The 26827-nt window shown below is 37.2% G+C and overlaps 1 protein-coding gene across 3 annotated transcripts in view; it reads right to left on the minus strand.

Annotated features, from left to right (window-relative positions):
* Positions 1-2733: 2733 nt before the first annotated feature.
* Positions 2734-26827, minus strand: part of LOC139958773 (uncharacterized) — a 40666-nt gene continuing 16572 nt past the window's right edge. For all 3 annotated transcript variants that reach the window (XM_071956106.1, XM_071956105.1, XM_071956104.1), the window contains exons 5-19: positions 22985-23049; positions 21471-22085; positions 18706-18975; positions 17751-17863; positions 15247-15463; positions 14675-14791; positions 13550-13686; positions 12266-12421; positions 11516-11897; positions 10663-10835; positions 9839-10012; positions 8562-8671; positions 7106-7368; positions 6731-6794; positions 2734-4316 (exon numbers count right to left, since the gene is read on the minus strand). In XM_071956106.1, the coding sequence (XP_071812207.1) occupies positions 3815-4316; positions 6731-6794; positions 7106-7368; positions 8562-8671; positions 9839-10012; positions 10663-10835; positions 11516-11897; positions 12266-12421; positions 13550-13686; positions 14675-14791; positions 15247-15463; positions 17751-17863; positions 18706-18975; positions 21471-22085; positions 22985-23049 (3358 nt within the window). In that variant the 3' untranslated portion in view covers positions 2734-3814. The remainder of the gene's footprint in view (positions 4317-6730; positions 6795-7105; positions 7369-8561; positions 8672-9838; positions 10013-10662; positions 10836-11515; positions 11898-12265; positions 12422-13549; positions 13687-14674; positions 14792-15246; positions 15464-17750; positions 17864-18705; positions 18976-21470; positions 22086-22984; positions 23050-26827) is intronic.

The following is a 26827-nucleotide window of genomic DNA, read 5'->3' on the forward strand; positions in this document are numbered from 1 at the left end:
CGGTCATATCACTTAAATATATATATAAATATATAACACATATATATACCGATATATACCGGTCATATCACTTAAATATATATAAATATATAACACATATATATAAATATATATGTGTTAGTTTGCTATCAATACTATTATGGTGCGCTGCAACATTGATTTTTTATTTATTGAGATTGTTTATTAACCGTGCTACAGAAAGATATGAGATATAATTTTAAAAATAGCATTTACAGACTAAAAATAAATAATTAAAATAAAATATCAGAATTAAAAAAGGCTTAAGATATCCAAAAAACAGTTCTTTATCAAAAGGGGCACAGTGAATTTGCCAGTAGGGCACACTTGCTATTTTGGAAAAGGTGTGGGGGCACGTGCTCCAACCCCCCCCCCGGCTCCTACCCACCTGTATAGAGAGAACTATAAAAATTATTCAACTGAGATTCAACTGCGATACGTATTATTTTCCTGCAGTAGGCCTACTGCTAGTCTATTGAAGCTGTAAGTCAAAATCAGTCGTTTTTGTTGTACACGTATGACATCATAGATTGTTGCGCAATGCACAAATAAATTGAATAAATTTCGATATTTAACACTATAGCATAACGGATCTAGCTATGTGACTGGGCGTAATACCAATGTGCGACGTTTTACAAGATCCGTGTTATATACATACTTTTCCATGCGATGTTACCATAACATAAACAGTCCCTCGGGTTTTTCCGTCAAGTGAAACGTAAAACCATCACGTGACCAGCAAAAATTAACATTGTTTTTTATTCCAATGCTGACATTAGGAAGAGTATCATTACACCTTAATAATAGAATAACTTATACCTTCCAAAAATTGACGAAATATTACAACAAACGAGAAAAAAATGGAAGACAAAGGAACAAACATAACTATATCACGTCCGTCGAATTTCAAATTAAGTTGGTCGAATTCTGTCTCGACTGGTCGGAATTCGCATTCGACCGGTCGATATGACCAACTCTGTACCCTAGCAGAACCATATCTCTTACCTTGAGCGAGTTGAGTGCACCCCATGCGACCTCAGTTTTCTACAAACGTTAATCATTCCATTAATTATGTTAAAAGAATTCCTAAACTGATACTCTGACCTCCAAAAATTGTTGCATTTTGACATGTCGAATTCACCATTAACATGCCAAACTTTTATATAATTAATATGTCGAAAATTGCTTATCAGTTAGCAAATATGTCGAATTATGGAAGTAATGGTGGTCGAACCCATCGTAATATGGCGATTAGCGCCCCGCGACAAATATAGTTTGTGACTCTTACCAGAAGAATGCAAATGGTGGCTAAAACTTGTAAATATTATATTGTCAAAGAGAACATATTTTCCATCGCAAAGAAATACTTTTGGAAATAACAGTTCTTCAGGCATTAATACACACAAGGAAACGCCTAAGTGATCGAAAACCACCCAGGTGACCCTCGTATTAACTTGGAATTTATCCGATCACCTCCTCGAATTCATTTGGAAGTTCAAGTCGTCTTTAACTTTCACTTACTGTTCCAAATGGCGGAGTGATTATTGTCTTGTCACTCCCAGAACAATGGAACGATTGTCCTTATATAAAAAAAAACAACTGTTAGTTTTAAAATAAAACCGAAATAAAAGAACGAGTTCAAAAAGAAATGCATTTAACAAGAGAGTAAAAGCGTGACTTTATTTGTTTATTGCATATTATAAACAAGATTTGTAATGAGCAACGTTTAAGGGAGTTGTTATATGGAAGAGAATTCTCAATTAGTCTGTGTAATCATGCATATAGGCTAAGGAGAAGTTATTGGCAAAATAGAAAGACATTCAAAGTAAATAGTTGAAGGGATTAAAATCTGGGCAAATAAAGAACATATTATTATCCATATTACTGCATAGTAGTAAAAATGTCACAACTTAAAGGTCTGCTGTATAGACCCACTGGCGGATCCAAGGGGGGCCATGACCCCCCCCCCCCCAAAGGTGAGCCAAAAAGTGTTTCCGAACATCCGCTAAATCATATGATTGGAAATTAATAAAATCGAGAGGAATAGCAGTGGTAGACTAGTCTAAACCTTTTCGTTTTCTGGTTTAAAATTAAATGCAGAGCTCCCAACTGACCCGCAATTCGCGGGAATTAGACCCGCAGTCTAACACCCAAACCCGCTGACCCGCACAAGCGTCCGAAAAAACCGCATTGTAATTGTCAAGTAAACATAAAAAAATTTGCATCAAATTTTGACTTAGCAACCATCATTTCTTTAGCATTTAGCATAATAGTGTATAAAACCTCCTTTACAGCATAATTTGAACCTTTGAATTGGGGCGAGCAGCGAACATTTTCATGCCACGGGAAAGAATGAATTATCACCTACTATTCAATTTATTGATGTTACACACAAAAAAATGCATATTTCTCTGAAAATTTTGGGTGACAAAAGCCTTTCTAAGTGCCACCATTTTACATGTAGGCATCACCAGGATTCCAAAAAAATTCAATAGGGGGAGGGGGACACCCCCTCCCCTTATACCCCTCCCCCAGGACGGCGATTCGTGGCATGGACCAGTATTTGCCTTCTCAAGAGTTGGGAGCTATGTAAATGTATGAGCATGAGGATTTACAGTTCAACACCATTTTGCAGTTACAGGCTGGTTGTAAGAAATTTATAACCTATGAGAAATAAAATTTCTTGAGAAAGATGATCCCAACTTTGTTTTATAAATATTTTAGAAAATTACACCTGGGAAACATTTGTTTTAGAAGTAAATTAACATCACCATTGTACACTTTTGTCGCACCAAATTGCATCTGAGGGCATTCAGCAATAGAAAATTTTCCAAAGGGGAGGGGGGCACCCCCTCCCCTTAGACCCCTCCCCCATATCACTCTAATGCCACTTTGGCCCCTCCCAAACAAGGGCCCTGGATCCGCCAGTGTATAGACCCCAACTATAACTATCACGGAAAAAACGCTTCTTGGGAATCGACCTGCCTTGTTCGTAAAATTACTTCTTTTTACCAATTAGTCTGCAACTCCTGCCACAAACTTTTCCTGTATGAGGGTCTTTGTGTGGCCGCTGTATGATTAACTACACTGTAGACATGAACATATTTCCACACAGTGTTTAGAGCCTAATGGTGTTAAGAAGCTATGCAGGCTAATTGTACAGCCTGAGGTGGATTTACGACCGTGGTAGGTCGATTACATAATCACAAAATTCCTATTATAAAGCGTGCTATAATTGGAGCCAAAAATGCAGTTCTATAAGGAAGTACAAAAGATATCAATTTACAAATTAAAAAAATAGTTAATATGTTTGACCATTATCGTTCTCTTTTAGTTGTATAAAGTTAAATAAAATGTTTTGATTGAGTTATAAAAATTCATAAAACTATTGATTAAACATTAAACATTAGCTGTAGTGACAACATCATCAATTTAACTTTAACATTAAAGAAGCCTTCCAGATATTAATATATTTAAAAAGTAAATAGCTATAGAAACTTGACTACAGCTCAATATTTTCTTTTTCCTTGTACTTAGAAAAGCAAAACTAAAATTCTGTTTAAATTCAACCTTTAAAATATGATTCTGTAAAAAGTATACGCTGAAGATATATCTACTCTATAAAACAGTAAACTAATATTACAGTAAACCTTTATTTCGTTTATTGGTTTCATATGTATGGTTTCATATATTAGTTTCATATATTCGTTTCATGTATATATATATATGGTTTTACTAATTTGTAGCCTACATGGAACACAGCAGAAAAATGAAAGAAGCAATGTATTTGAGAGTTTCAGGGGGATGAAGTAGATTCCATCTGAATTTTCTCAGTGGTGTTTTCGTCACTGTTAACATTTTGATTTCCTTTGGGGTTTTTGGAACTCGATGAACCTGTGGATCTAGTATTGGAACTTTCGTTAACTTTGTTTCCTCCAGTCTGCCCAAAAATTAACCTCCATTCCATTTGGACCTCCTGGTTTCTCACACAGAAGATGAGAAAGATGAATAATCCTTGCAGGGAGTTGCAGATGAGGAAGAGGAGATTAAATATAAACTGGGCACCACCTATCGCGAAGAATCCAAACAGCCAGGCGAGACCCAGCAGCATCAAGAGGGAGATGGCATTTTGGATGCGTTTAATGTTTTCTTTCCTGGGATCATCCTTCTTCAACTGTGGGCGACATGTGATTTGTTTGATTATTAAGACAAACATGACCAGATTGAACACCAGCATGACAGCGATGAACTGAACAACACCAATGTAAAATGTCATGGTACCTGTTTGCGGAAAACAGCTGCAGGAGAGAGAGGATCAGATGATGTAAAAAAAATCACTGACCTTATAAATAGATAAAATATATTTAAGAGCACCGTTTTCCTAAGTAATGGTTTGTGTGAGGATAAACAGGGCCAGCTCTTTCTTTGTTGTAACAGATAAAGAACCTACCCTCTGCCTTTAATCCTCTCTTTGTCCCTCCACAGTTTATCTCCTTCCTCTCCTCTTCCCCTGTTGCTTTCTTTTCACCATCCATTGTCTACTTTTAATCCCATTTCATCCATCTCATTGTGTTCACCATGCTCATTAACCTGTCTGTATTCTGTGCGTGTTTTTGTCCCCTCTGTTACTGTAACTTGTCATTTAGCCTCTGAAGAAGATCCTGCTAGGATCGAAACGTCAGGCCAACTTACTTTTACACAGATAAAGAACCTGCCTGAACTTAGTAATCCACTGATGGCCATAAATAGAAGACCTTCCCCAGTGTGTGTGATCCCTAGATGTTAGTTAACAGCCGAATGTCCCAACTGTTTGTGGTCAATACATCTTCATCAATCGCAGATTTCACCTATTGTTTGAGGTCCATGCATGTTTATGATCAGCAGATTTAACCTATTGTTTGAGGTCCATGCATGTTTATGATCAGCAGATTTAACCTATTGTTTGAGGCCCATGCATGATGATGATCAGCAGATTTAACCTATTGTTTGAGGTCTATGCATGTTTACGATCAGCAGATTTAACCTATTGTTTGAGGTCCATGCATGATTATGATCAGCAGATTTAACCTATTGTTTGAGGTCCATGCATGTTTTTGATTAGCAGATTTAACCTATTGTTTGAGGTCCATGCATGATTATGATCAGCAGATTAAACCTATTGTTTGAGGTCTATGCATGTTTATGATCAGCAGATTTAACCTATTGTTTGAGGTCCACGCGTGTTTATGATCAGCAGATTTAACCTATTGCTTGAGGTCTATGCATGTTTATGATCAGCAGATTTAACCTATTGTTTGAGGTCCATGCGTGTTTATGATCAGCAGATGTAACCTATTGTTTGAGGTCCATGCATGTTTATGATCAGCAGATGTAACCTATTGTTTGAGGTCCATGCATGTTTATGATCAGCAGATGTAACCTATTGTTTGAGGTCCATGCATGATTATGATCAGCAGATTTAACCTATTGTTTGAGGTCCATGCATGTTTTTGATTAGCAGATTTAACCTATTGTTTGAGGTCCATGCATGATTATGATCAGCAGATTTAACCTATTGTTTGAGGTCCATGCATGTTTATGATCAGCAGCATTAACCTATTGTTTGAGGTCCATGCATGATTATGATCAGCAGATTTAACCTATTGTTTGAGGTCTATGCATGTTTACGATCAGCAGATTTAACCTATTGTTTGAGGTCCATGCATGATTATGATCAGCAGATTTAACCTATTGTTTGAGGTCCATGCATGTTTTTGATTAGCAGATTTAACCTATTGTTTGAGGTCCATGCATGATTATGATCAGCAGATTTAACCTATTGTTTGAGGTCCATGCATGTTTATGATCAGCAGCATTAACCTATTGTTTGAGGTCCATGCATGTTTATGATCAGCAGATTAAACCTATTGTTTGAGGTCCATGCATGTTTATGATCAGCAGATTTAACCTATTGTTTGAGGTCCATGCGTGTTTATGATCAGCAGATTTAACCTATTGTTTGAGGTCCATGCATGTTTATGATCAGCAGATTTAACCTATTGCTTGAGGTCTATGCATGTTTATGATCAGCAGATTTAACCTATTGTTTGAGGTCCATGCATGATTATGATCAGCAGATGTAACCTATTGTTTGAGGTCCATGCGTGTTTATGATCAGCAGATATAACCTATTGCTTGAGGTCCATGCATGTTTATGATCAGCAGATTTAACCTATTGTTTGAGGTCCATGCATGTTTATGATCAGCAGATTTAACCTATTGTTTGAGGCCCATGCATGATTATGATCAGCAGATTTAACCTATTGTTTGAGGTCCATGCATGATTATGATCAGCAGATTTAACCTATTGTTTGAGGCCCATGCATGTTTATGATCAGCAGATTTAACCTATTGTTTGAGGTCCATGCATGATTATGATCAGCAGATTTAACCTATTGTTTGAGGCCCATGCATGATTATGATCAGCAGATTTAACCTATTGTTTGAGGTCCATGCATGTTCAAAAACAGCAGAATTAACTTAACATTACATTAGCACTCTTGAAATATATTCCCTCTCACTAAAGCATTAAATGTGTAATTAAATACTCCTTGAAATATATGCCAAATTATTTGGAAGGTTGATCAAAACAACAACTCTCACAAGCTAAAATTTGGGAGCAAGACTGAAGGTCATTAACAGAGGAACTGTAACCCATCAGGATGTTACTTACTAATCTCCTCTGTAATTTACTGACTTCACAGCGACCGATACTACCACAACCACAAGAGGAAGACCTGTCAAAAATGAATGTAACAGTTTATTAAGTTTAGATTTCATTAATTGATCTTGCATAGGGTGCATCATACTTCCAAACTGTCCATTACTTTGTAAATTACAGATTGCAAAGAGGATCCAGTTTGTCACTCTGGATATTTTGGAGGTAATTTTGTGGTTTAACCCTTTGAATCAATATCACATGAACCACTGGCCCTCAAACATTGCCTGTTCCCTCCCCCTCCCCCCCCCCCCCATCACCATAGATATGAACCCTATTGCACCTCCTCTGAATATATGGAACTTAAATACTTATACAAATAATGATTACCCCATGCAACCAAAGCTGCCTTCTTCATAAAATGTTGGACACCTGAGTTAAAGACTTTAACGAACAAGAAATACATGTTAATCGCCTCTACACACATCCATGCAACAGTGGCGAGACAGAAGTAGTGAATGAGGGCACCAAACATGATGCAAACAGCTCCCAAATTTGCACGGTCAATCCCGATCAAGAATGAAAGGTAGAGACCAAGGAGAGCAAAGCAGAGATTAATTATAATCTGCTGAGGTTGCTTGGACCGGAGTTTCCTGAAAGAGAAAGAAACATATTGTTGTATTAATCCGGCATGAGTTAAAGTGCAACATTAATCTTGATATGTTGAATACAGTTCAAACTACACTGCTACCAGTTCAGGTTCTATTTCCATAATATTAGCATAGTATTAGCATAAAGCTCTATACGTATATATAAGATATTTATTGCCTCAACAAATTCATTATAAGGACAACATTAATGGTACTGATTGTTACCGAGGATGAAATTGAAAGAAAGTACTTTGGTTGAGTTATTAAATTTGTTAAGACAAATGGATTAATATTTAGGCCTGCATTACAGAACCAATCACAATCATCATCAACTTAGCCCTAAAGGAGCATGTCAGAGATTTATTATCAAGCTGATATCAATCTTGGAAACCAGAATAGCTATAGGCCTAAAGAAACACTATTAGCACTCCCATCACACCCTCCTCCTACTTTTTCCTTTATTATAATGACAAACCAAGATCAAAAGTCTGCCTAAATTAAGTCATCCATCAAAAGATTATTTAACCTCTTTTGCTCCAAATAGGCTAGACAGACAAAGCTTGGTCAGTTATGGCCAATTTTTATCTTCATTTTGGTTACAGACTTTTGCAGCAAATTGAATTTTTTACCCATTGAAAGATATTTTCAATACACTGAAATCATGCAAACCTTCAGCATTAATGAAGACAGGGAGTACATGTATGAACATACACCCTGTATGTACATATATGTACATACAGGGTGTATGTACATATATGTACATACAGGGAGTATGTTCATATATATATGTAGGCCTACATACAGGGAGTATGTACATATATGAGCATACTCCCTGAATGTACATATATGAACATACACCCTGTATGTACATATATGTACATACAGGGTGTATGTACATATATATATGCAGGCCTACATACAGGGAGTATGTACATATATGAGCATACTCCCTGTATGTACATATATGAACATACACCCTCTATGTACATATATGTACATACAGGGTGTATGTACATGTATGAACATACACCCTGTATGTACATATATGTAGGCCTACATACAGGGAGTATGTACATATATGTACATACAGGGAGTATGTTCATTATATATGTAGGCCTACATACAGGGAGTATGTACATATATGTAGCCAGTTATGTGCTGATGGTTATGACACTTTAAACATATTAAAGACTTACTTGATGGCACAGAATGATACTATGGTGATGACAAGGGCAACAACTGACACCACACATCCAATGATACTCAGAACATCAAGAACAACATTATCGATATCTCCCTGTATGTCCTGTCATCAATTAAAAACAAAGAAAAACTAAATGAAATGACTATAGTCACATGCAGCAGTGAACAAACATGTGAACTAAAATCGTGATCAATTTGAACTATTGAAATAAAACGTATATGAATCATATTGGAGACAAATAAAAGCAATAGAAAGTTAAATTCTAAAGTATCAGTTTTGATCCTATGCTTAACTGGTGTTTGATGCTATGCTTAACTGGTGTTTGATGCTATGCCTAACTGGTGTTTGATGCTATGCTTAACTGATGTTTGATGCTATGCTTAACTGGTGTTGATGATATGCTTAACTGGTGTTTGATGCTATGCATGGTGTTTGATGCTATGCCTAACTGGTGTTTGATGGTATGCCTAACTGGTGTTTGATGCTATGCTTAACTGATGCTTGATGCTATGCTTAAGTGGTGTTTGATGCTATGCTTAAGGAGTGTTTTATGCTATGCTTAACTGGTGTTTGATGCTATCCTTAAAGTGGTGTTTGATGCTATCCTTAACTGGTGTTTGATGCTATGCTTAACTGATGCTTGATGCTATGCTTAACTGATGCTTGATGCTATGCTTAAGTGGTGTTTGATGCTATGCTTAAGTGGTGTTTTATGCTATGCTTAACTGGTGTTTGATGCTATCCTTAAACTGGTGTTTGATGCTATCCTTAACTGGTGTTTGATGTTATGCTTAACTGGTGTTTGATGCTATGCTCAGCTGGTGTTTGATGCTATCCTTAACTGAAGCTGAAGGAGTGGGTGTGGCCGTAGAGCCGTAAAAAGTTCAAACCACTCAAAAATGATGCCAGATAACATGAATGTTTACCAATTGTAAGTAATAAGTAACTTACAGTAAGTTTCAACTTTATACTGTTTCATTTTTAAAAGCTTTAATTAACCATGTAACACACAGACCCTCATGAAGAATTGATTGTCTCAATTTGGTTGAACGTGCATACTTTTAGTAATGGAATGGCTCTCTACTTATATGTATATATCGTTCCTTTATCTGACTGCCGAGATGCATTGCAATTTGTCTACTAGTAGTTAGGATCTGCAACACTATCATGAGTGAGTTAAGCAAAGATAGAAACTACTACTACTAGAACTAGAAAAATTAAGCTCTCAGAGACACAGAAGCTTTCCCTGCATAAATTCCGATCACTTACCACAAGTATGGCGAAGTTTGTGAGATGATTACATCTACACTCTACAATAGGATCATCCGACTCATTATCTGGACCAGACGCCAACTCACACCCCTCTGAGGACCAACCCCCATACCCACCTGCCAACTGAAAATCCCAGAAAACACATTGCCTTTCATCACCAACAACCTTCAACTGAGAATGTCAAAGAAAAGGAAAACATTTCATCAATTTCATAATACCACAAATATTAAATTCTCATTACAATAAACTTCATAATACCACAACAGCTTGTATCAATTGCTAGTTATATTAAACTTTATAATACTACAACAGTTTATATAAATTGCTCGTTATAATAAACTTCACATGTTAAAAGACGTTCCTTGTCTTTATTCCAAACAAGAATCTAACATAAACTGCAATTTGTTTTTCACCTAACCTTTACTCGTATTTGGCTCAGACTCAAAGAGTAAATCTAGATCATAAACTATTTAGAGTGACAAACTTGCCACCAGTTTATGATACAGCTGCTTACCGGCTTGGCAGGCAAAGAATCGACTCCATGCATGTAAAGGACTCCTCAATGTCAAGAGCCCTCACAGCATTCTGTTCATAGTTACAGTTTGCATGATACATCATTACACTTAGTCTTTTGACCACAGTTGAAAACCAAAACAACAATTTTCATGATTTAATGTCAGAGTGACTTTCATGGGACCTGAGATTAAAGCATGAATGTCAATATTTATCTCAAGGCCTTCAGAGAGTTGGGGACTTGAAAAAGCTCTTGCTTCTTGGAAACATCCACAAATTACTGATAAAACTGTTTCTTATTCACTCACAGGCAATAAATGAAATCTTGTAACTACTGGACTGCTCAGGTTATCGATGTTCTTTCCTTCAATGGTTGCCCCGACGATGAGACTTTCAACCACTTCTGTCTGGTTATCTCTGCTGGTAAAGAGATTACTTGTACGATGAATGACGAAGGTCACAGGAACTGAATCTGATGCATCTGCAGTGTGTTGAAGGAAAAATAAACTTATAGTTATAAATAGGTGTAGGCCTACTTATATATAACTATAAGATATGAACAAGCCTCAGCTCAATATACTTATAGTATGAGGTTATATACTTATAGTATATAGCCTCAGCATAAAGGATAAACAGCATGTTATGTGGAAGCCCTCCCCCTCGAAAGCACATGACATCATCTCAAACACAGCCTATATTAAACAAAAACAGGCTGGATGTTTCTAAGATATTTGAAAGAATATCATTTCATGAGTTAATTTCTTAGATACACAAAGAGCACTCCATAGAGGCCTTGCGGTTAATACACATAGCACTGATCACCATATATGTGATCTGATATTTCTTTACCATACTGGATGTCATCTAGCAGAAATATTGGGAGTGTTATAGAGGCCTTGCGGTTATTACACATAGCACTGATCACCATATATGTGATCTGATCATTTCTTTACCATACTGGATGTCATCTAGCAGAAATATTGGGAGTGTTATAAAGGCCTTGCGGTTATTACACATAGCACTGATCAGCATATATGTGATCTGATAATTTCTTTACCATACTAGATGTCATCTAGCAGAAATATTGGGATTGTTATAGAGGCCTTGCAGTTATTACACATAGCACTGATCAGCATATATGTGATCTGATAATATCTTTACCAAACTGGATGTCATCTAGCAGAGTTATTGGGAGCGTTATAGAGGCCTTGACGTCATCAAGCAGAGATGGATCAATGCCTCTGTAGGTATCTGTTAGACTTTCATTCAAGTTGCCTCTGATGGTTTGCTTATCAGAGTTGAAAAAATTCCCAAATGTTATCTCAGATGAAAAATATTCTTTGTCAGCTGTAAACGCCACGGCACCAACAAATCCTCGCACATCTGTAAAGTTCACATCATCCCCTCCTTGATGTAAATTTGTCAGCTGGTTTTCCAAGGCTTGCAGAATTCGTGAGGGTGCTTCCACTGAAACATTCTCCTCATACGCATTCTCCTTGAAATCTAGAACATTATCAACAATCTCGACAGTGTTACTGGTTACCTGTAAACATGAAATGTAATCATTATTGTTACATTAACTGATTTATAAACACGCTAAGAATTGACAACTAATCAAATTAAGAACGGGTTGGTCTTTAAGTTGCCATAACGATGACATTTACAATTGTTGCTTAATTAATGGCAAGTTATTACCAATGTTGTGACAATGTTTGTGTTCAAACTAATGAAGAGAGCTTATATATATTATTGGTGACCTAGGCTGTGACCTAGGCTGTTATAGGTGGTTTACTCACTGAATCATCATTTGATGCTTCTTTACACACCTTAGTGTGACCATTTGTGTTTCTTTCAAGAATTTCTTAGTTTAACTTAAAAACCTTCAAGGTAATAAATTTCATTTCAAATTACCTCTGGCGATGAGCTGTTCACATTAGTTATTATCTTGAGGAGTTCTGCAACATGATCCAGATCTCCACCATCAAGATCAACAGTTCGAGTGACATCAGCCACGTCACGAGACACCTGTGTCACATTATCCGCTGTGACTGAATTGTTTTCCAAAGTCTATAAATGGAATCATAATGTAAGAGACACAGACACAGCCTGCTAGGAAGCAACTGATAATAAAGTTGAAGCTCAAAAGAAATTTCTGTTTTGATAGAATAAAATTGAGCCATGATAAGCTATAAAGGCATTGACCTCTCAGGCTGTTCTGAGCTGTAATTAGCTCTATTAATTAGTGATTTAGTCATGCAGTGATTTAGCCTTGCATACTCAGATACAGTCAAATAAACACATACATTTGTCAAGCTGTCAATGTTTACTTCCACTGACAATTAGGAACAAGCAGATGTTAATTCTTTTAAGTCTCAATACGTGTTTGCTGATGAATTTTCGAAATAAAACTTCCAAAGCAGATTCAATGTTTCTTATTCTAAATGCACTCTGAACAGGTGGGTTTCATAGAGAAAGCTGTCACAATCAAAAGAAAGAAATTAATTTTTTGTTGCCCTGATTGGCGTATGATCTGTTGGACGGGGCTTGCAAATTTTGATTGAAGTTTGTAGAATCTACAGACTCTTAAGACAGTTAATAAATCTGGTGAATTTTAGTTAGCTCAAAATGTTTAACGACAGATAACTCAATACAAATAATGAACATTGATATGTAAGTTGCATAGAACAGTGTCATTTTCACTAAGCTTTTAGTGCAGTAAGCTGGAAAGGTTGAAGTTTAAATTTGACTTTAATTTCTACATCCTGAATTTCATGTTACATATGGCTCCTTATAACACAACTGTTGGTAACCACATACCCTTTGTTCAATAGATGACAAGAGACACATTTCATGGAGGTTGAAGTTAAACACCATCTCCAAGTTAATTTAACTCATCATAATTACCCAACAATCTATAGGTAACACAATATGATTGCACACTGATGAAGTAAGATATTCTTGTTATTATCAAGAAATCGTTGGAAGAGTAAACATATGTTGCCATCATGAGAACTCATTCAGTGCTGTAATCATGCAGGAATTTAGGTCCAAAGCTTGTAGCAACTGAACTATCAAGCCCTTAGTTGTTGGGCAATCCTAACTTATCTTATCTTATCTATGATAGAGTTATGTGTAAGCAGATACAGGGAACTTTAATCTGCTAGTTTTAAATGCTAGCAATTGATAGTCAGTTACCTCTACAAGAGTCTCAAGAATATCTGTGTCTTCTTCACTCTCCTCTCCATCGAAGCAGTTGTTCAAGACAGGATCCTTCCAGACACTAGGAGACACAAAATTACCTGTGCACATCCTTGTAGCCCTCGGAGATCCCCCTTAAGAAAACAAATGGTCACATAACTCATGGTCACATGGTTCACATGAGTCACAGTAAATGGTCACATAACTCATGGTCACATGAGTCACAGTAAATGGTCACGTAACTCATGGTCACATGGTTCACAGTAATTGGTCACATAACTCATGGTCACATGTTTCACATGAGTCACAGTAAATAGTCGAATAACTCATGGTCACATTAGTCACAGTAAATAGTCACATAACTCATGGGCAAATAGTTTATAGTCACATGATTCACAGTAAATGGTCACATAACTCATGGGCACATGGTTCACATGGTTCATGGTCACATCCATGGGCACATAGTTCATGGTTCGCAGTTTGTTCTATTGATTAGCAATGATACAGCTCAGTCTAAAATTACTGTTTCTGATAGATATACAATGAACACATACAATGTAATGGTCTAAAGTTATATGGCAAAGGGTTTGTGAAACCACAAACAAGTCATTCTTAGCACAGTTACAGCATCTAGATTAATATGTTTCCTGTTATAAAGAGGGATGGCCAAAAGTATTGCAACAAAAGTTTGTTTTGGCAGTCGGTCAATTCAACCTTGACTGGTTACAGCACCTACATTTAGCTGCATATCCATATTCTAGCTATTAACGAAAAGGGATATTATGCAACACTTTCATGCAGATTATCTTTGTGACCTTAATTTGCACATAATTCTGATTGAGCCTAATCAAGTCACATATGAGAGCTGCTTATTAGTTGGTCATCTTGTGTTTAGAAAGCTACAAACACACATTTAAAAACACCCAAACCCAACAAGACAAGTTGATAGCATATATAGTTTACTTAATTGCCTAGCTAACTATGATTAAAGAACTTAAGTTACCTCAATATGATTGATGGACCGTGGTCATCATTTAAAAGTGGACTCACATTTTATAAAATGAGTATTTTCAAGGAAAGCTCAACTAGATTCCAGATTTAATGAAAGGATACAAGTGTTACCTGTGGTAGTATATCCCGGGCACAGCTCCACTGACTGGGCAGTCTGGGATATCTCAGATTTTAGGAATGTTAATTGACCAGCCAAAGTGTTATTAAGACCCTGTGCCGCACAAAATGCTAAAGGAAAAAATAAAGAAATATTTATAGTCTTTATAGTATTAATTGGCACCTGGACTGAGGGCTGGATAAAATATTTTGCTGTAGTCATTCCGATACATATGATTGAGTGTGTGCATCTTTGAGCTTTAAAGCCTAGCTGGTTTATATATAGCCTTGTGAACAGATACTAGATGTACCAACACATAAGTCTATGGTGCTAGCTAGTGAAGGTCAGTACTAATTAACTGCAGATACCACTTGTCATAAAGTTGCACCCTTCGGGAAATGAAATATTACTTGTTTTGTTTTAACACAATTTAACATAATATTAATAGAGAGAGTTGATTGCACAATATATTGGTATTTAGTGTTTCAGTGTTTAAAATTGCACATGTGTGACTTTGGAGATCAAAGAGGATATCAAGGTCAAATTAAATCCCATTTCTTGAGAACTGATTGATGTCAACACTTACAAGTACTTTGGAAGGAAACAGACTGGTTATCAATAGTTATATTGTTCCCAATAGATCCGAGGGGATATTCAACCAAAGTATTCTTTGCCTCCTCCACTGTTGCAGCCATCGCCAGGGTTACTAGTGCTTCAACTACAACACTGCCAGACCTTAACCTTTGAACTGTGACATCAGTAATATCTTCAATATCTGCAGACTCCAAGAGGGATGATGCAATCTAATGGCAAACATAAGAAAGCAAAAAAAATGTAATATTAAGGATATTTAATGGAAGTTGTGATCATTTTCTGTAAACCTGCAGCATAAACAATTCAAGTTCTTGGCTTGCTTGAAAAATCAGTTTGATTAGAAATGACAGAGCAGTAATCAATTATAAAGCAAATGAATTGTTTCAAAATTAATAAAATTGACTAGAGACAAATGATCCCTCACTTGGGGACAATAAAATATTCCATGCTGATTACAGCAGCTAGTCTATCTAAATTATGTTGCCCCTGTTTTCAAGTGTTGTTTACTTGAAATTGCCAAATTGAACGTATATTGATGAAAACTTGTAACCAGTACGGAGAGCCAAACGTTCCATAAATGTCGAAAAAGAAAGTGAAGTGTCCAAGTTTATATATATATGTCCAATTCAATATCAACATGTTACAATTCGATATCAACAAGTTACAATTCCATATGAACATGTCGAAACAAAATACAATATGCCATTGCGTCTATCAACATGTCAAATTCAACATCAGCATGTCGACAACTTGTAACAGCATGACACGTACTACACTGGTCATGTCAACATTGCTTGCTAGATACAATATTGATGTCGTGCTATAATTTTGGAACATCGGCGCGCCAACGTTTTGTTAATGCCCAAAACTGTACGTCAAGATTTATATGAGAATGCCCAAAACTTGTGTCAGCATGTTGAGAGAAGGAAATAAAATATTCAAGCCAAAGGGATCACGTTGATGCCTAATTAGTGCAATTTTTGAGCCCTTTTTTTGATTTACTGCAAATTTATCCTCTACCATGGCCCAGACAACCTCAAGGGTCCATGGCCCACCCATGATTTAATCATGTGCAAAGACACAAGGATAATTCCTGTAGTTGCATTGGACCCTTTATACATTGGAGAAACCAAAAAATACCATCTACGACTTTTATCTGTACCGGGCCCCAGACAACAGCCATAAAGGGCCTATGGCCCACACATGATTTGATTATGTTAACATAAAGCAGGATAACTCTTTTAGAGGTGTTGGCTCTATTGAACATTGCGGTATTCAAAAATACCAACGAATTCATTTTTTAACTGTAACAGGGCCCATGCAGCAACCTCAAAGGCCCAATTGCCCACACAGGAATTAATCATGTGAAAATAGACAAAGGTATTTTGTTTCGACATGTTCATATGGAATTGTAACATATATTGTATTGGACATATATATATATTAACTTAGACACTTCACTTTCTTTTTCGACATTTATGGAACGTTTGGCTCTCCGTAAACTGGGCCAGAAATAACTTGACTGCCATCATTAAGGCATGATGTCACAAGGGCAAATGTTTTGAATATGTCATTTTAATAATATTGGATGAATTTTACATTACAATCTTCCCTGCCTATAGCTAATACTACCAGAATCCCTGAGAGATTGAATATCTTACTAAGTTGGTAATGCTAGCCATACTGAATGCTCCTCTGCACAACTTCATGATTAAACATAGGCTATTGTGTTATATTTCAGTGGTCAAGCCAACTTCACACACAGGAGTGCTGGCAATTAGAGCACTTGTGTCTACAATCATAGGGTGACTGGTCAATTTAATTAGGTGTGCTCAAGGATGAATCCTCATGGCAGTATTTGGGGTAGTTTATGCTATCAAGTAACAATTAGTGATGCTCAAGTGAAGTTGAGGACTGTTTTTCTTCTAGGCAGGCTTGACTGTCAGGGACAATTATGCAGGTAGGGCTTTACATATTATGCAATATTTTAGATGGGAGTATCCTCTTAATAGAAAAACAACTTTTAGATATACTATTTCACTGTAATGAAGAAACATTATTTTTCCAAATGATTCACTCACTCTGTGGTTGCTATAAAGATAAAATCATAGACACTATGAAGTAAAAAGATTCAAAAACTGACCAGATACAAAAAGAAATTTTCAGCAAAGTTTTCAAAATAATAATTAGTTTTCTCACCAGTTGTCAACTCCTTTATTTCTTGATAATATTATCTTCATATAGTCTAATGGAGTTATTAATATCCTTCATAGTTATTTATCTGTTGCCATGCCTTGTAATTGATACACCCTTCTGCTCTACAGATACATATATAAAACCATCTGACTGAATTCAACTATGCATTTATTGTCTGCAGGATCATCTGGGGGAGTGAATAAAGATGATTGGCTAGCACATTCTTAATTGACAACATTTTGTATCAAGTAGATATGAATTCTTTTAAATGACAAATATTTGATGTACATTAAAACGTACCCCTTCTTGAACAACACTAATATTGGCACTGAAGAAAGGGCTGGTTGGGTCAGCTATCTCATCAGAATAAACCAGATTGTCAAACCTCATCTCCAGTAGATATGTGTCTCTGTCTTCAGGAGTAACCAAATAAGAGAATGAATTATAACATACAAGACATGATACAACTCAAGTTGTTAGCATAAAGAAGGTATCAAATTAACTAAACTAAAACCTCATTAACATACAGAGCTGTGTAGAGATTTGAATCTTGAACTATGACCCTTTAACATTAAAATCTATTTTTAAATTACTGCATCAAAACAACGGTACTGCTTCACCAGCAATTTTAAACATCTCGTCATGCTTGCTATCCTCATTTTTGATCTTATCAACTTATTAAAGTAACATTTCTATATGATTCCTCTAATGAACAGTGAGTACATCACACCTCAGTACCACTCCCTGCTCCACTGAAGCCTAAACCTAGATCTGGAAACTGGTACAGAGTTACAGAGTTAAAGGGTGTGAAGACTCGCGCAAAAAGAAACGTCTAATGCCGGTAATCTGGCCTAGTTTCAAATGAGGTGTAACAGAAGTGTTAGACACCACCATCGATCCCAGAAATTACAAACACAGATTGCTACCATCGGTAATAAGACACTAGTGTACATGCAGTCAGTACATACAGCTGCGGTCAATACCCACAGTACTGTGTACATAGCAGCGTGGACATCTCAGGTCTAGATAAGAGATAACAAGGTATCACGTTTTATTACTGTAATGTCTGCATTTTGTAGCGACACAAACAAAACGTCACTTGCAAGCAACGGAAAGTTAACTTTTTCAGATGGCCGCACGTGGTTTGGGCAGAGACTTCAATGCCTTTAAAGTACATGTACTCTAGATATATATGTTGGATAATTTGTTTTATATTATTCAATTTCACTTTGGCTTTTGATTAAATATATATTACCTAACAACAAAACTAGTACTGAGTCACTGTCTGCAAAAGAATCTCCATAAGCTCCACCTCCCTGAGCTCTGCAGAAATAAAATCCCTGATCTCTTGCATCAAGGTCAGAGAAGCTTAAGACATTGCCTGTGATGGATGTAGGATTATCTCCATTTAATCCCTTCTTGTACCATATCATACTAGCTGTATAGTCTCCCTCACAGCTAGTGTGCAAGGAACCACCAGCTGGAGATGCTAACATCTGGTCAGGGTGCACTGTGATGGCAGGCTCTGTAGAATAAACCAGGAGAAAATACTCTACGATAATGTCATTACATTAGTGAAGGTCATCGTTTTACATCTCGACAGGATTAATGCGGAGTGAGAAACAATTGAACTACACTGGCTACTGTATTAAGCAGGCTGTGAATTAAGCTTCCAATAAACTACCATAGATGTACTATGTGATTAAACCAAACATTCAAACAAACTGACCTGGAAATTACTAAACAAGTTTCAAAAGAGCAAGTATAATTAAAAGAATATTGAACAACATTGAGATTCCAACCAATAACGGAATAAAGTTGCAATCCCATTTCGCAATGCTAACAATGGAATCCATGCAATAACTTTCATACTGTGTGGAAAACAAATTAGTTTCATGATATGTGATTGTTTGCCAATGCATGCACCCCTCCCCCTACTATCATTACTACACTAGCTTCTGATTGTTTGCCTATGCATACACCCCTCCCCCTACTATCATTACTACTCTAGCTTCTGATTGTTTGCCCATGCGTACACCCCTCCCCCTACTATCAATACTACTCTAGCTTCTGATTGTTTGCCCATGCATACACCGCTCCCCCTACTATCATTACTACTATACCTTCTGATTGTTTGCCCATGCATACACCCCTCCCAGGCGCGGCGGAACGGAAAAATTATTGGGGGGGCTAATGTGTGGAGATTATCTAAGCGGAGCGCCACCATCGGTTGGCGCGGAGCGTACAAGAAAATTTTGGGTTTTTTGAAACCCCCAGATGTCCGGAAACGGCACTTCCCGAGTGATTTATGCTGCGAATACCTAGCCCTAAAATATGGGTCTCAAGCCTGAAATTTCTCTGATTGCAGGTAAAAGTCTGTAAAAACATTGTATTTTGTATATTCGATGGTGTTTTAAGAGAGTAGCTATTACTTGTAGTGTACTCGCAAAGACGTTTTTGAGTGTATAGTAAGGGCAGTGGCGGAGCTAGGGGTATTGGTCGGGGGGGGGCAAGAATGATCTGTAGAGGCGCTTTCGACACTATCTAAGCGGAGCGCCACCACAGGTTGGCGCGAAGCGTACAGAAAACTTTTGAGTTAAGATACTCCCTAGATTGCAGGAAATGACCCTTTCCGGGCCTTGCTAATTTGCAGATAAACGGAGAATAAATAGGTGTCGTCGCCATTTTGTCGGAAAATTACACCAACAGAATATGACAAATGTCAATAGGTAGATGAGAGCGCAATAAAATAGTCAATAATCGCGAATAAGTAAAAAGTAGTGAAAAGCTGAAAAGGGCGCCAGCAGTCCATTTGAGTCCGTCAGCGGGGGGGGGGGGGGGGGCATCCTCCCACTGACTGTATGGACGCTCCGCCACTGAGTAAGGGGATGTTGGAAAACTGGCTGAAATGAGGCAAGTCATTGGCCTAAGACTAAGTTGTGTTGCGCTTACCGGTACTCACACTCACTGCTTCCACTTTTCACGGGGCGTGAAGACGCGGTTGGGGGGACAATGTGGTCTATATAGCCAGGGGACGGCCGAGAGTACTATACCTTCTGATTGTTTGCCTATGCATACACCCCTCCCCCTACTATCAATACTACTCTACCTTCTGATTGTTTGCCCATGCATACACCCCTCCCCTACTATCATTACTACTATACCTTCTGATTGTTTGCCCATGCATACACCCCTCCCCCTACTATCATTACTGCTCTAGCTTCTGATTGTTTGCCGATGCATACACCGCTCCCCCTACTATCAAAGCTACTATACCTTCTGATTGTTTGCCCATGCATACACCCCTCCCCCTACTATCATTACTACTCTACCTTCTGATTGTTTGCCCATGCATACACCCCTCCCCTACTATCATTACTACTATACCTTCTGATTGTTTGCCCATGCATACACCCCTCCCCCTACTATCATTACTACTATACCTTCTGATTGTTTGCCCATGCATACACCGCTCCCCCTACTATCATTACTACTATACCTTCTGATTGTTTGCCCATGCATACACCGCTCCCCCTACTATCAATGCTACTATACCTTCTGATTGTTTGCCCATGCATACACCCCTCCCCCTACTATCATTACTACTATTACTACTACTGCCACAATGTTGGTTCTTTCCATCAGGGATCAGACTACACATAGAAATGATATTTGAGTCCAAGGAAATGATAGGTTATCAGTATTTGCCATAGGTTACCAATAATTGTTTTTGTTCTACAAATACAAATCATTCAAGAGAAAGGGTTAACTTTAATGTGATTAATTTTCTTCTTGTTGTTGTAGGATTTGCTGTGATTGGGTTCAGTAATACAAAAGTGAAAGCATGACCACAGCTGACCATTTTTGGACAATCTATCATATTTTAGGGCTACACAGATGACCTTTAAATTGCATTCTTCAAGGTCACTGTTAATAAAACTTTAGTCTGCCATTTCTTTGAGACTTCAAATCTTGTTTTGAACTTGAAATGAATATTTGATTTGGATTTTATGGGGTTACCTCCTAATGCATTGACATGGCATTTGCTGATAGCTTCAAGGAGAACCCAAGGCCTGTTTTCTTCAAGCTCTGGAATAAAAAGTTGATTTGGACAGCTGTCTATAACTTTCCTGAATTCATCCAAACTGCAAGATACATTACACTCGAGGAATCCCACCTCCATAAGAAGGTCTGGTTGGTTATTTCCACCATTTCCATCATAACTATAGTCTGCAAAACCCAGATATTGGCTCAGTATATTCACAGCTCTTACATCAACAGTCAGTTCAGTTCTGCCCAATATCAATAGAGGGGGTAGTACAGTAACTCTAGCATACCCCTCCGGCTGATTACAGGTAATTCTCTCATACACATTTGTGTGCAACAGGTTTCCAAATCCTCGTTTGAATCTTTCCATCCGGTCTCGGTTAATGGATCTGATTTCAATCTCTAAATCCAAGACTGTAGACCTATTCTGGTCTATTTCTAGTGATGCACAAGGTATTGTAATGCTGTATAGTACTGTCCCATCAGCAGGTGAGAAAGTGTCACCAATGTAGAAAACTTCATTTATAACTGACATACAAGCTTCTACAGATGCAGTATCTGTCAAAGCTGTTTGACACTGAGGAGAATCTGAAATTAAAAACACAGAGGATACAATCATTTAGAATTATTGAAATGGCATTGCATAAATTGGTATGGTTAAAGCAATATTTTGTGTTGCAGTTATACAAAATATATACCATATTATATATCTATATACCAAGATACATATTAGAAAGTTAACCTAAAAACCTACAAACTGACAAGATGAAATTATATATCAACTTGGATTAAGCAGAAACAATAAATTCATTTCAAGTTGTCGTAAACTTTCTCTCTATCATAGCTAGTGAAAAGCTTGTAACTTCAAAGAGGGATCATAATATTTTTAACAAACATATTCAGAGACAGACTGCAAAGAGAGAAAGATGGGGGGGGGGGGATAAATAAATTTTCAAAAACATCTTTAGACAATTCAATAAGTAATACGTTATAGTTATAATTTGGAGTATCAAAATGTTTGTGTAACCATATACATCTCTTATTTACATTGAAGGGTGTGGAAATATGAGATTAATATCATATCTTAGTAAAACATTTGAAGGTTATTGAATATTTGAGTAATATATGACTGACTGCAATGTTGCAGGTTGACACAAAATCACAACCTAATAAATACAGAAAGAAAAGACAACCAGCTCTTAATAATGGCATATATTTATCTGGCCATCTCCATTATTTCTCTTTTTTAAATTGAAATTGTTTTGGCTACATGTTTGCATAAACATGAAAGTAATTTTTTGTTCGCTTTCAGATATTATAAATTAAAGAGGTGAATTTTCTCTTTTTGCTTTTGTGTTGTTACATGGTATATGAAGGTATGTGGCAAGTATATAATAGATTTGTAGAAAAGACATGTGATCCAGTTTGTATAACCTTTGACCTTTCTCCATCTGACTGGAATCCTGAAACAGTTCATTGATACTAACCTATGAGGCTCACTTGTACTGTTTTCTCTTGAAATAAACTTCCTTGGGATGCCCTGCATGTAACCCTTCAGAAAGATGAGAATTTAAAAAAAGAGAAGGTGTTAACTGACATAGACACTGTATTCATGGTACTGTATACAGGTATGTAAAAACCTAAAATAAAATATGACAGCAGTTATTGTTCAGAAAATCCTTATAAAAGAGTATCTGTACAATATGCAATTGATGTAGGAAGGAGGATGAGAAGATGCAGAATGGCAGTGTGAAGGAATCTGTAATGCTGAGGTTTCAAATATTTACACATTTACTTGAATTCAATTACAAAATATTTCATCAATATCACATATATGAGAACTATAGATCAAAGGTCATGAATATGCAATGTTTTGTAATTTAGATATTTTCCTTCCTTTTTTTTTCCGAAACCGACTTTGTATTAATATCTGCTGATGAACAAACTGACTCATTCTTCGCTTGCATTTTACTCCCCATACACAAATCCAATCCTATCAAAACTTGTAATAAACAAGAAACATATCTTTGCATTTCAGGAATCTGGACTATTTTCTAACAAAATGACACAGTTTGTTGGTAAACAGACCATTTGTCATAGCTACATCCTAATATTTTTAATTTGAGATTTTGAGGGATAAGATCACACTAAATATGGTATATACTCACATGTTACCTTCAGCAACATTAAACATATGTTTGCCCAATTCAAGCAAAAACATGGATCGGGATCCCAGTATGTTCAACGTGCATGCCTGCCTTTTAGCATATCAACCAAATCTAGACCGGTCTGAAGTTAGATACTTATTCCCCGTTCCTCGTTCGATATTCGCGAATGAGTAACTGCTACCTATTCAGTTACGTATTCGACAATGGTATAGACGTAACACCTCTGGCATGACGAAAGCTTTCTTACAAGATGTTCAACATTTGGTCGTGGTAAGAGGTTTATCTATGGGTCATATACTCTAATGAATATTTAGAAGGATACCATAATGCATCTTTCCGGTCCGAATAGTTCTTGACCAACTAAAGTGACCAGTACTTCATCAGTTTCTAAATTAATGTAACGGGACCTGAAAAAAATCACTCTAGGCCCTAATCAAGTCTAGCACGCCTTGGACCACCTAACCAATGGGTCATAGGAATTCTTAACACATTGTAGAAGGATAACATAATGCGTCTTGACCGGTCCAAAGCGTGCTTGACCAATTAAAATGACCACTAAATCAACAATTTTTAAAATAAATGTTACAGGAACTGAAATAAAAAAACATTTGGGCCCTAATCAAAACCAGCACGCCTTGGACCACCCAACCAATGGATCATATGAATTCTATAGACATTGTAGATGTGTACCATAATGCGTCTTGCCCGGTCCAAAGATTGCTTGACCAATTAAAATGACCACTAATAATTATTTTTTCTATGACTGAAACGGGACCACGAAAAAGCTTTGGGCCCTAATCCATGCAGCACGCCTTGGACCACCCAACCAATGGTTAACATGAACTCTAGGGACATTGTAGAAGGGTACCATAATGCGTCTTGCCCGGTCCAAAGCGTGCTTGACCAATTTAAATGACCATTAAATAATTACTTATTCAATGAGTGAAAAGGGACCACGAAAAAGCTTTGGGCCCTAATCCATGCCGCACGCCTTGGATCACCCAACCGATGGTTAACATGAACTCTAAGGACATTGTAGAAGGGTACCATAATGCTTCTTGCCCGGTCCAAAGCGTGCTTGACCAATTCAAATGACCACTAGATAATTACTTCTTTAATGAGTGTAACGGGACCACAAAAAAGCTTTGGGCCCTAATCCATGCAGCACGCCTTGGACCACCCAACCAATGGATCATATGAATTCTATAGACATTGTAGATGTGTACCATAATGCGTCTTGCCCGGTCCAAAGATTGCTTGACCAATTCAAATGACCACTAATAATTATTTTTTCTATGACTGAAACGGGACCACGAAAAAGCTTTGGGCCCTAATCCATGCAGCACGCCTTGGACCACCCAACCAATGGTTAACATGAACTCTAGGGACATTGTAGAAGGGTACCATAATGCGTCTTGCCCGGTCCAAAGCGTGCTTGACCAATTTAAATGACCATTAAATCATTACTTTTTTAATGAGTGAAAAGGGACCACGAAAAAGCTTTGGGCCCTAATCCATGCAGCACGCCTTGGATCACCAAACCGATGGTTAACATGAACTCTAAGGACATTGTAGTAGGGTACCATAATGCGTCTTGCCCGGTCCAAAGCGTGCTTGACCAATTAAAATGACCACTAAATAATTACTTCTTTATTGAGTGTAACGGGACCACAAAAAAGCTTTGGGCCCTAATCCATGCAGCACGCCTTGGACCACCAAACCGATGGTTAACATGAACTCTAGGGACATTGTAGAAGGGCATCATAATGCGTCTTGCCCGGTCCAAAGCGTGCTTGACCAATTTAAATGACCATTAAGTCATTACATTTTTAATGAGTGAAAAGGGACCACGAAAAAGCTTTGGGCCCTAATCCATGCAGCACGCCTTGGACCACCCAACCAATGGATCATATGAATTCTATGGATATTGTTGAGGGGTACCATTATGCGTCTAACCCGGTCCAAAGAGTGCTTGACTAATACAAATGACTAATGCACAATCATTATCCAGTAGATTCATCAATATTTTCTTTTTTGAAGTTTTACTCTATTTGTGTACCAGGGTGGTGATACAAAACAATAGCAAGATTAATGCTAATTGGTGCTTTACGATCATCAGCATACAAAGTTTCCTTCCCGCCCAGGAGAAACACACGCGCACTCTTTTTTTTTGGGGGGGGGGGCGCACCTTAGCGCAACTCCATTTCTCAGAATGAAGTGATTAATGAAGACTGGCAACGCAATGAAAACGGTTTTTTATTATTCGTTCATAGAACTTAATTTCATTTCTTTTATTCGTTTCACACGTCACAGATTTACAGATTGAAAGAATAGAGAAGTTTTCTTGCCTCTCTCCATGAAAGTGTTTGTGAACGCTGTTACCCCCTTCGTAGGTTCTGAAAGATTCCACTGCTACATTCTATATAGAGCTGACTAAGGCAATCAGTCATCTCGGGTCAAGCGGAGATAAACTTACTTTAATAGTTTATTTAGCAAAATAGTCTTCAAGTGACTTATTTCTACCCAGACATATGTTTTATGCCGAAATCCCTTTCTGATTTATTGATGATCTCCATTAGTCATAGTTGGTAATGAACCAATCCAAGTTACCCTATGTACTGCCATTCTATGCATTTTTCATTTTATCGTGTTCCCATGTGCTTGTCCTTCTCTTAGCGATTTTTCAATAGAAAGTTTCTGTTGGAGTGTATAGAGGGCAGATCCACCATAAGAAGTTTCACTGGGTTTATTCCAACTAAACATAGACCAGAGTTAGTGTGAGTTTTTAGCAAATTTTCTTTTATTCAGTTTTACCTAAATATTAATTATAACTTCCATAATCTAGCTATATAAATTTTACTAAATACACAAGATATATTCAATCCATTAACAAAAGTGCAAGATTTTAGGCCAATTTCGCGTTTAGTCAATATATACATTTTACCAATCTATGTGCAAAGATGTTCCATATCACTATTACTCAATACTTCATAAGATAAATGTGAAGGAGCGGAACAAAGGATCATGCGTTCTGATTGTAATTGAATGATTCATTCAGGATGTTTCATAGAAGTTTTCTCTCGTTAAAGAGCGCTTGACCATTAGGCTCGAACTAAGTGATACCGATTTACGAACTGACTGCCTACCTTGTCCATGGAATTA

This window comes from Apostichopus japonicus, chromosome 18, assembly GCF_037975245.1.
Source record: "Apostichopus japonicus isolate 1M-3 chromosome 18, ASM3797524v1, whole genome shotgun sequence".
NCBI classification, from domain to species: Eukaryota; Metazoa; Echinodermata; class Holothuroidea; order Aspidochirotida; family Stichopodidae; genus Apostichopus; species Apostichopus japonicus.